The sequence below is a fragment of the Scylla paramamosain genome, chromosome 33 (assembly GCF_035594125.1).
Source record: "Scylla paramamosain isolate STU-SP2022 chromosome 33, ASM3559412v1, whole genome shotgun sequence".
Taxonomy (NCBI): domain Eukaryota; kingdom Metazoa; phylum Arthropoda; class Malacostraca; order Decapoda; family Portunidae; genus Scylla; species Scylla paramamosain.
The window spans coordinates 2,881,018-2,893,024 of NC_087183.1; the positions used below are offsets into that span (position 1 = coordinate 2,881,018).

The following is a 12,007-nucleotide window of genomic DNA, read 5'->3' on the forward strand; positions in this document are numbered from 1 at the left end:
GATATTGCGTTTATGTGCGCAACAACTTATCCTGCTCTCGTGCCCCCGCTCTTGAATCTTCCGAACTTTCCACCATCTGGCTACGACTACAGAGTCACTCTTAAATAAAATTTATCTGTGGTGTATGCTTCTCATCTAACTCTTCTAACTATAAGAACTTTTTTGACTACTTAACTTCAAAAGTGGAGCACATTCTGACTTTCATCCCTTTCATCTTCATTTCTGGAGACTTCAGTGTTCACCACCAGCTTTGGCTTTCCTCTCCCTTCACTAACCATTCTGGTGAACTCTTCAACTCCACGACTTAGAGCAATTGGTGCAACACTGTACTCATATTCCTGACCCACTTGGAGATACGCCAAACATTCTTGATCTTTTCCTATCCTTTAATCATTCTGCTTATGATGTTACTCTCTCTTCTCCGTTGGGCTCCTCCCATCACAATTTCATATTTGTATCTTGTCTTATCGCTCCAATCCCTCCTCAGGATCCCTCTAAGCGGAGGTGCCTTTTGTTGCTTTGCCTCTACTAGTTGGGGGACCTGAGGAGGTATTTTACTGATTTTCCTTGGGATGACTACTCCTTCCGTTTCAGAGACCCGTCTCTGTATGTCAAGCGCATAGAAGGTGACAGTGTCTGGCATGGAGGCGTACATTCCCCACTCTTTTTCTCGACCTAAATCTTCCAAACCTTGGTTTAACACAGCCTTTTGTCGTGCTGTACATGATAGAGAGGTGCCCCACAAAAGGTACTTGAGCCTTTCATCATCAGAATCTCATCTTCTTTATATTGCTGCCGGGAACCATGCCAAGTCCGTTCTCCATCTAGACAAAATTTTAATTAATAGAAAGTGTCATTAATATTTCAAGATCTCTCATCGTGACTTCTGTCATCTAGCCAAAAATATATCCAATAACTTTGCCTCTCCTTCTTTCCCTCCTTTATTTCAACCCATCACGTTTATCTATAAAGCTGAACTCTTCGCTTAAACCTTTGCTAAAAACTCCACCTTGGAAGATTTAGGGCTTGTTCCTTTCTCTGCTCCACCCTCTGACTACTTCATGCTACCTATTAAAATTCTTCGCAATGATGTTTTTTCCATACCATCGCTGGCCTAAACCCTTGGAAGGTTTATAGACCTGATAGGGTCTCTCCTATTGTTCTCCGAAACTGTGCTTCCGTGCTTGCATCTTGGCTAGTCAAACTTTTTCAGCCCTGTCTGTCAACATCTACCTTTCCTTCTTGCTTGAAATTTGCCTACATTTAGTCTGTTCCTAAAAAGGATTAAATCTGTCCTCAACAGGAAGATTCTTAAATATCTATCACTTCACAACCTTCTATCTGATCACCAGTATGGGTTCCGTAAAGGCCGTTCTACTAGTGATCTTCTGCCTTTCCTTACTGAGTCTTGGTCATCGTCTTTTAGAGATTTTGGTGAAACCTTTACTGTTGCTTTAGACATATCAAAAGCTTTTGATAGAGTCTGGCATAAAGCTTTGATCTCCAAACTATCCTCGTACGGCTTCTTCTCTTCTCTCTTTAACTTCATCTCAAGTTTCCTTTTTGACCGTTCTATTGCTGCTGTAGTAGACGGTCACTGTTCTTCACCTAAATCTATTAACAGCAGTGTACCTCAGGGTTCTGTTGTCCTGTCTCCCACTCTCTCCGTAATATTCGTCAATGATCTTTTAAACTAAACTTTTTGTCCTATCCTTTTCTAAGTTGGTGACACTACCCTGCACTTTTCCACGTCTTTTTATAGACGTCCAACCCCTCAGGAAGTAAACAGTTCACACAGGGAAGACACAGAACGCCTGACTTCTGATCTCTCTAGAACTTCTGATTGGGGCAGAGCAAACTTCGCATTTTTCAATGCCTCAAAAACTCAATTCCTCCATCTATCAACTTGACACAACCTTCCAGATAACTATTCCCTCTTCTTCAATGACCTTCAACTTTTCCCTCTTCTACATTGAATATCCATAGTATGTCCTTTTCTTATAATCTAAACCGGAAACTTCACACTTCATATATAGCTAGAACAACCTCTATGAAGTTAGGCGTTCTGAGAAGTTTCTGCCAGTTTTTCTTATCCCTCATCTGCTAACTCTGTACATGGGCCTTATCCGTCCATATATGGAGAAATACGTTTCACATGTCGGGGGGTGAGGGTTCCACTCATACCGATCTTTTAGACAGGGTGGAATCAAAAGCTTTTTGTCTCATTAACTCCTCTCCTCTCACTGACTGTTTTCAGCCTCCTTCTCATCGCCGCAACGTTACATCTATAGCTACCTTCTACCGCTTTTTTAATGCTAACTTCTCTTCTGATCTTGCTAACTGCATGTCTTCGCTCCTCCCGCGGCCTCGCTGCACAAGACTTTCTTCTTTCTCTCATCCCTATTCTGACCATTTCTCTAATGCAAGAGTTAACCAGTATTCTGAATTATTTATCGCTTTCTCTGGTAAACTCTGCCTGCGTCTGTATCTCCACCTTTCTGTGACTTGAATTCCTTGAAGAGGGAGGTTTCAAGACACTTATTCTTCAGTTTTTTGACTACCGCTTCTGACCCTATTAGGGGACTGGTATCTCAGTGTGCTTTATTTTATATTGGATTTTTGTTGCTCTTGGCTGGTGTCCCTCCTACATAATATATATATATATATATATATATATATATATATATATATATATATATATATATATATATATATATATATATATATATATATATATATATATATATATATATATATATATATATATATATATAGTGGCTTGTGTCGTGTTGGGGGGGCTGGCTGTGGCTTTCCGATTGTCTTGGGGATTCTCGGTTGTGGTGTACTTATGTCATTAATATTTTTGTTCCGTTAAATGAGCTTAGCATTCAGAGCTTGCTGCTGGGAGCTTTAAATTCAGAGGACTTCTTAACTCTGCTTGTGTATAGCTCTCTGTAGTCCTATAGGAGGCAGTAGGTAGACTATTCACTTGCAGGAGGATATAATGTTCTTTGAGTGTGGGTAGTTTTGTCTCTAGCAGCGGTAGCTCCCATAATATTATAAACCTCATACTTTTGTGTCCTTTTTGTCTTAGTTGTCATCCCCTAGCACGTGGTTTACGATTCTTTCTCAGCAGATAGGAGTCTGTTTGGCGATTGTTATATTCTCTTCTCTGTCTGGAGTTTGGACCGAGTGGCGACCTCAGTTTTGATAGTTTGGGGGTAATCGGGAAGGGGCTGGATTCATCGTGTCTTTGCCCACACAAGGCTAGAAGGAGCTAGTGTAGGGAAAGCTGATCCAAGTATAGGGGCAGCTATGAAAGGGAATATAATAATAATAATAATAATAATAATAATAATAATAATAATAATAATAATAATAATAATAATAATAATAATAGTAATAATGATAATAATATTCAATACATTAATCCCACAGCCTTACAACTGAAAATTCACATGTTTCATACGTATATACTAACATACACACTACATCTTAAGTATACGTTTAACCCTAAGGATGTATCTTACAATTCGATACTGTGGCAGCTAGGTGTCGCCAATCAACCTAGTAAACTAGTCCCAGGGTGGTCAGGCCACCCTATGTGTATTTTTCTTTCCAGAGTTACAAAGTTTCTTTCCCCTATCTACAGCAGGTCAAGATTTCTGACTTACACCAGCCACCTAATCATTACTAAGTGAACAGGAGCTATACTGTAAAGGAGCCCGCTCAACGACTTCCGACCTAGCCCGGGATTCGAAACCAGGCCCTCCCAAGTGTGAATCGGGCACAGTAACCACTGCGCTACCAGGCTGTGTGTGTGTGTGTGTGTGTGTGTGTGTGTGTGTGTGTGTGTGTGTGCCATAATTATAATCACCATTAAAGAGATGGAAAAATGTACATAACATCTATATATCGCATTGCCAAGGTGGGTAGATGAGGACTGAACATAAAAAAAAAAAAAGTGATAAGATCAGAAAGGCACATATATATATATATATATATATATATATATATATATATATATATATATATATATATATATATATATATATATATATATATATATATATATATATATATATATATATATATATATATATATATATATATATATATATATATATATATATATATATATATATATATATATATATCGGGCACAGTAACCACTGCGCTACCAGGCTGTGTGTGTGTGTGTGTGTGTGTGTGTGTGTGTGTGTGTGTGTGTGTGTGTGTGTGTGTGTGTGTGTGTGTGTGTGTGTGTGTGTGTGTGTGTGTGTGTGTGTGTGTGTGTGTGTGTGTGTGTGTGTGTGTGTGTGTGTGTGTGTGTGTGTGTGTGTGTGTGTGTGTGTGTGTGTGTGTGCCATAATTATAATCACCAGTAAAGAGATGGAAAAATGTACATAACATCTATATATCGCATTGCCAAGGTGGGTAGATGAGGACTGAACATAAGAAAAAAAAAAAGTGATAAGATCAGAAAGATATATATATATATATATATATATATATATATATATATATATATATATATATATATATATATATATATATATATATATATATATATATATATATATATATATATATATATAATTTAAAACATTTTTTTTTTATGTAGGAAGAACACTGGCCAAGGGTAACAAAAAATCCAATAAAAAAAATGCCCACTGAAATGCCAGTCCCATGAAAGGGTCAAAGCGGTGGTCAAAAATTGATGAATATGTGTCTTGAAACCTCCCTCTTGAAGGAATTCAAGTCACAGAAAGGTGGAAATACAGAAGCAGGCAGGGAGTTCCAGAATTTACCAGAGAAAGGGATGAATGATTGAGAATACTGGTTAACTCTTGCCTTAGAGAGGTAGACAGAATAGCGGTGAGAGAAAGAGGAAAGTTGTGCAGCGAGGCCGCGGGAGGAGTGGAGGCATGCAGTTAGCAAGATCAGAAGAGCAGTTAGCATGAAAATAGCGGTAGAAGACAGCTAGAGATACAACATTGCGGCGGTAAGAGAGGCTGAAGACAGTCAGTTAGAGGAGGGGAGTTGATGAGACGAAAAGCTTTTGATTCCACCCTGTCTAGAAGAACAGTATGAGTGGAACCTCCCCAGACATGTCAAGCATACTCCATACATGGACGGATAAGGCCCTTGTACAGAGTTAGCAGCTGGGGGGGTGAGAAAAACTGGCGGAGACGTCTCAGAACACCTAACTTCATACAAGCTGTTTTAGCTAGGGATGAAATGTGAAGTTTCCAGTTCAGATTATAAGTAAAGGACGGACCGAGGATGTTCATTGTAGAAGAGGGGGACAGTTGAGTGTCATTGAAGAAGAGGGGATAGTTGTCTGGAAGGTTTTGTCGAGTTGATAGATGGAGGAATTGAGTTTTTTGAGGCATTGAACAATACCAAGTTTGCTGTCCCAATCAGAAATTTTAGAAAGATTAGAAGTCACACGTTCTGTCGCTTCCTTGCGTGAAATGTTTACCTCCTGAAGGGTGGTATCATCAGCGTAGGAGTGGATAGGACAAGAAGTTTGGTTAAGAAGATCATTAATGAATAATAAGAAGAGAGTGGGTGACAGGACAGAACCTTGAAAGGTTTTAACACTTTCTGTTAATGAAGGAGTTTTTGGCTAGTTGGAGAACAGACTTGGCATGGTTCCGGGCAAAATATAAAGTGCATGAAATTCTGGTGATGGAAGGCTTAAGTACCTTTTCTGGGCCACCTCTCTATCGCGTATAGCACGAGAACAAGCTGTGCTAAACCACGGCTTAGAAGGTTTAGGACGAGAAAATGAGTGAAGAATGTACGCCTCCATGCCAGACACTACCACCTCTGTTATGCTCTCAGTACACAAAGACGGGTCTCTGACACGGAAGCAGTAGTCATTCCAAGGAAAATCAGCAAAATACCTCCTCAGGTCTCCCCAACTAGCAGAGGCAAAACGCCAGAGGCACCTTCGCTTAGGGGGATCCTGAGGAGGGATTGGAGCGATAGGACAAGATACAGATATGAGATTGTGATCGGAGGAGCCCAACGGAGAAGAAAGGGTGACAGCATAAGCAGAAGGATTAGAGGTCAGGAAAAGGTCAAGAATGTTGGGCGTATTTCCAAGACGGTCAGGAATACGAGTAGGGTGCTGCACCAATTGCTCTAGGTCGTGGAGGATAGCAAAGTTGTAGGCTAGTTCACCAGGATGGTCAGTGAAGGGAGAGGAAAGCCAAAGCTGGTGGTGAACATTGAAGTCTCCAAGAATGGAGATCTCTGCAAAAGGGAAGAGGCCCAGAATGTGCTCCACTTTGAAAGTTAAGTTGTCAAAGAATTTTTTATAGCCAGAGGAGTTAGGTGAGAGGTATACAGCACAGATGAATTTAGTTTGAGAGTGACTGTAGTCGTAGCCAGATGGTGGAAAACTCGGAAGATTCAAGAGCGTGGGCACGAGAGCAGGTTACGTCACTGCGCACATAAACGCAGCATCCAGCTTTGGGTCGAAAATGAGGATAGAGAAAGTAGGAGGGAACAGAAAAGGGGCTACTGTCAGTTGCCTCAGGCACCTGAGTTTCAGTGAGGAAAAGAAGATGAGGTTTAGAAGAGGAGATGTGGTGTTCTACAGATTGAAAATTAGATCTTAGACCGCGAATATTGCAGAAGTTAATGAAGAAAAGGTTGAGGGGGGTGTCAAGACACTTAGGGTCGTCGACAGAAAGGCAGTCCGACCTGGGGACATTTATGGTCCCCTCCCCAGATGGGGACTCCGAGGCTAGTGTAGGAGTCGCTATGATGATTTAAAAATTTTTGAGTGAAGGGTGTGAGTGTTATCAGGTGCTTGTAGTTTTGTGTGGAGAAAGAGAGTTGTCTTTAGATGGCAGGCTGTGACTGCCCCCTTGTGTTGTGAGACGCAAAGGGAAACGTTCAGTGAAGTCACAGCTGGGTTTAATGATAAGTTCACAGCACCCCCTGAACAGTGCCTTAGACCTCATATATATACATATATATATATATATATATATATATATATATATATATATATATATATATATATATATATATATATATATATATATATATATATATATATATATATATATATATATCAAACACAAGAGAGAGAGAGAGAGAGAGAGAGAGAGAGAGAGAGAGAGAGAGAGAGAGAGAGAGAGAGAGAGAGAGAGAGAGAGAGAGAGAGAGAGAGAGAGAGAGAGAGAGAGAGAGAGAGAGAGAGAGAGAGAGAGAGAGAGAGAGAGAGAGAGAGAGAGAGAGTTAACTTACTGAGCATTACAAAGTTGAGTGTTGACTTTATATAGTCCCGGACGAGACCCATCAATAGCAGCTGGCTGATAGAATGCAAGCGTGCGGTCCGGGGAAGGATCAGCCACCACTCTTCAGACGTTTCCGGGAATCACCACGTTTGGAGGAAAATAGCACTATTCATAAAGGCTACGAATAAACTCACACACACACACACACACACACACACACACACACACACACACACACACACACACACACACAGACACACACACAGACACACACACACACACACACACACACACACACACACATACACAAACACACACACACACATGCGCAGATACACGAACCATTATCTCTGAAAAAATCTATGTAACCGATGCAATATCAAATATATTTATATAGACAATAATTAGGGCAAGAAAGAACACAAAATATTTATCGAAGGGTATTGATAATCCTCTTTTCAAATATTGTATATTGTAGGCATGAGGACCTGTAGAGATACTCCCAGAATTTACCAATAAAAGGAATGAAAATAGGAATGGAAATAAGAGTGAAACTAAGTAGAAAGTCTTACAGAGAGGCCGTGGAAGGATTAAGGGAGGAGAAGCATGCAAGAACAGTAATCATTAGGTACCATTGTCATTAGGTTAAAATATAGGAGGGAAAGATGAAGATGCAAAGTTATAAGAGATATTTTTGGCAAGGTGCCACGGGGGGAGTTAGATCGAGAAAGATTTTTAACAATTTTCATTGATGGAGTTTTTGTCTACTTGGAGAAGAGATTTAGCAATATTCTCGGTAGAAAGATATAGTGCATGACATTAAGGAAATGGAAAGTTCTAGTGGCGTTTGTAGGCGGGGCCGCTTTATCCTATACAGCACGAGAAAAGGTCGAGTTACACCAACATTTGAAAAGATTTAGGGCGAGGGAAAGAGTGAGAAATGTACGCCTTATCTGTCATCTCATCTATCTCTAAAGCCGAACACTTCGTTCAGACCTTTGCTGAAAACTCTAGTTTAGATAATTTAGGGCTTGTTTCTCCTCTGCCCTCCGACTAGTTCATGCCACACATTGAGATCCTTCGTAATAATTTTCCATACCCTCGCTGGGCTTAACCCTCGGAAGGATTATGGACATGATGAAGTTCCTCCTGTTGTCCTCCGAAACTGTGCCTCCGTGTTTATACCTTGCCTTATCAAATTTTCAACTCTGTCTAACAACATCTACCCTTTCGTCTTGTTGGAAGTTTCCCTAAATTCAGCTTGTTCCTAAACAGAGTGGCCGCTCTTATTCCTCAAGGTACCATTCTATTGCTCTAATTTCCTTATCTCCTAAGTTTTTCAGTTATCTTTAATAGGAGATTTTTAAACATTTGTCCCTACACAGAATTATATCTGATCGACAGTATGGTTTCCGTAGTGGCTGCTCTACTGGTGATATTCTGGCTCTCCTTACTGAGTCATGGTCATCCCCTTTTAAAGATTTTGAGTAAACTTTCGCTGTTGCCATGAAAATATCGAAAGCATTTGACAGGGTGTGGTACAAAGATTTAACTTCCATTTTAGCCTTCTATGGCTACTGCTTTCTTTGTAACTTCATCTCGTTTCCTTTCTTCATCTCGTTTCCTTTCAGACAGTTAGGGCCATTTTTTTTTGTATGAGAGACGCCGGCAAAGGGCAACAAAAAAAAAAAAAAAATAAATAAATTAAAAAAAAAAGAGCTCACTGAGATTACGGTCCCCGGATAGGTTCCGAAACAGTAGTCAAAAAAATGAAGGATAAGTGTCTTAAAACCTCCCTCTTGATGTTCAAGTCATAGGAAGTTGGAAATAAAGAAACAGGGAGCGAGTTCCAGAGTTTACCAGAAAAAGGGAGGAATGATTGAGAATACTGGTTAACTCTTGCAATAGAGAGGTGGACAGAATAGGGTGAGTGAAAGAAGAAAGTCTTGTGCAGCGAGGCCTCGGGAAGAGGGAAGGCATGCAGTTAGCAAGATCAGAAAACCAGTTAGCATGAAAACAGTGGTAGAAGACAGCTGGAGATGCAACATTGCGGCGATGAGAAAGGGCCTGCAAGTCAGTTAGAGTAGAGTAGTTGATGAGACGAAAAGCTTTTGATTCCACTCTGTCTAAAAGAACGGTCTGGTCAACTCTCAGCCTTTGTCTCAGGATGCCAGCCCTGGTCATAACCTGACCCGGCCAGCAACCACCCCTACATCATCCCCAGCCAGTGTCTGCCCAGCCTTGCTGGCGAACATGCAGTAGTCCGCATCCGCCTGGCCTTTATGGAGGACAAGTGATTTGCTAGCTGCTACCTTATTATCTTTTGTACAGTTTATTTTATTAATATAACGGCTTCACTACTTTACATCTACTTCTCTCTAGTCACCTCTACAGAAGTACTATAAGCTAATATATAATTCCTTATACATAAAAATTGTGGCAGAGGTGGGATGTGTTGACTCATCGCCATCGCTCATTGCCAGGTATTCCCCCTACTTTCATCGCCTCCAGGTAACTTGATAAGCCGTCACCAATGGAAACTGCTATGCTACTACACATCTACGGTGTTTTCTTCAAGCTGCTTTTAGTGCCTCTTTCAAGCTTTTTATGCCAAGCCTACCCTGCCAGCCTATGCCCATACGACTTCAAGCCGTCACCGACACAACTCAATTGATTTGCTGCTGATCCCGTCGTTCTAATACTTTGGATCTCATCCTGTCAGTCTTCGCATTTGCAAGTTTTGGTGTTTCCTGTCTGTGTGGTCTTTCCTGTTCGTGGCTTCCAGTGCATAATCTGCCACGATCCACCACACTCGAAGAATTTATCGCCATTATGTGCATTATTAGTGCAGTGTTATGAGTTTTGCAGTGTATTGTTACTATTTTGCTATTTATTGGCATAGGAACGCCTTGTTCTCTTGTTTTATAGCCTTTTGTATTTTCCTAGTTTTTTTTTTTTTTTTCTTGGCCTGTGATTCCCTGTGCTGTCATAGCTAGTGTGAGTTTTGTGTTTGGCTACTGTGGTCTCTTTTCTGATGTCTTTCCTATGTGAATTTTGTTATTCGCAAATGCATACTCACTTTTCTGACGTTTCTGTTCTGTGAGCCTTGCGATTGGCTATAGTGCATACATCACATGTCTTACACAGCTAAGCGCATCTTAATTATGTAAATTATGTTTCAATGTGCTTCCATTAACCTATGTGTTTTGTAGTCATGAGGTCATGCCTAGAAGGATGGTCGAGCATTATGGTGTGGGGACACATGCATACACCCTTGCTGCCCACATTCCATGGCGCGCCTTCCCATTGGGATTTGACGGTTCCGGCTAACCTCGCCTTTGTCACCGACCTGACGCCAGCCTCAGAGAGATAGGGTGTGAAATCAACCCTCACACCCTATCTCTCCGGACGCCAGCCCTGTCCGTGACCTGACCCGGCCAGCAACCACCCCTACATTATTATCAGTCAAGTGTCCACCCAGCATTGTTGGCGGACATGTCCGCCTGGCCTCGGTGGACGACGTGCGACTTGCTGGTTGCTACCTAATTATCTTTTGTATAGTTTATTTTATTAATTTAATGGCATCACTACTTTACATCTATATTTCTTTGGTCACCTCTACAGAAGTAATAGAAGCTTATATATAATTCCTAGTATATCGGTCTGTTTTTTTTTTTTTTTTTTTTTACCCTTAATCTGAACGGGAAACTTTACATCTCATCTCTAGGTACAACAGTTTCTATGAAGTTAAGCGTCCTGACTCGCCTGTTCTCACCGATCAGCTGCTAAATATATGCAGAAGCCATATTCATCGACGAAAGAAGTTTTACTATATTGAACTTCTAGACAGGATGGAATAAAAGGAATTTCGTCTTATCAATTAGTTTCCTCTAAGTGACTGTCTTCAGCCTTTATCTCATCGCCACAAGAATTCGTCTCTTGCTATTTTCTACCGCTATTTTCACGTTAACTGCTTTTCTGATCTTGCAAATACATGCCTCTCCTCCCCCGCGGCCTCTCTGCACTAAACTTTCTACTTCGTCTCACTCTTATTCTGTCCACACTTGTAATACACGAGTTAACCAATAATATTAATTATTCAATTTTTTTTTTCTGGTAAGCTCTGGAACTCCCTGCATGTTTTTGTATTTCCTCCTTCTTTCAAAACAGAGGTTTCAAGACATCTATTCTTCAGTTTTGAATTATTCTTTTTATGTTTCTTCTGAGACTAGTAGCTCAATGTTTTTTTTTGTTTTTTGCCAGTGCCCCTCTAACAAATAAATGAATATATAACGTCTATAACTTTGTTGCTTCAAGTTGGACAAGAGAGAGAGAGAAAGAGAGAGAGAGAGAGAGAGAGAGAGAGAGAGAGAGAGAGAGAGAGAGAGAGAGAGAGAGAGAGAGAGAGAGAGAGAGACCAGCGTGGGTGGCTCGGGACTCGCCATTCCTAAACTGGTACCCTGTTACCATCTCTCAGAGCACCGCCCTATTACAGTTGCTGCCCTCTCCTCCGATCGACGCACTTCTGTGGCTGTCCACTGGCTACGTTTTGACTTCAAGTACGTCACCGAACTTGACAGTGATAACATTCGCCTGCAACCATCCAAATTTTGTCATGAGGAACATGACATATCGGTGCTCCTCTATTTCTTGGAATAATAGTATTTATATTCACCGAATAAAACCCAAATAAAACTCCCATAACACCATGACTGCTGCAATGTGCCGTGAAAATGACATAGGGGTTA

General features: G+C 40.8%; 1 protein-coding gene across 8 annotated transcripts in view; it reads right to left on the reverse strand.

Moving 5' to 3' along the window:
• Nucleotides 1-12,007, reverse strand: part of LOC135089534 (uncharacterized) — a 177,131-nt gene that overhangs the window by 100,048 nt on the left and 65,076 nt on the right. For 7 of the 8 annotated variants that reach the window (XR_010261528.1, XM_063985190.1, XM_063985185.1 and 4 more), the window contains exon 7: nt 7,270-7,380. The exons of the other annotated variant lie outside the window; for it this stretch is intronic. Coding sequence is in view for 6 of the 7 variants with exons in the window: in XM_063985190.1 (XP_063841260.1) it covers nt 7,270-7,380 (111 nt within the window). In the remaining variant the exon portion in view is untranslated. The remainder of the gene's footprint in view (nt 1-7,269; nt 7,381-12,007) is intronic. 8 annotated transcript variants of the gene reach the window in all.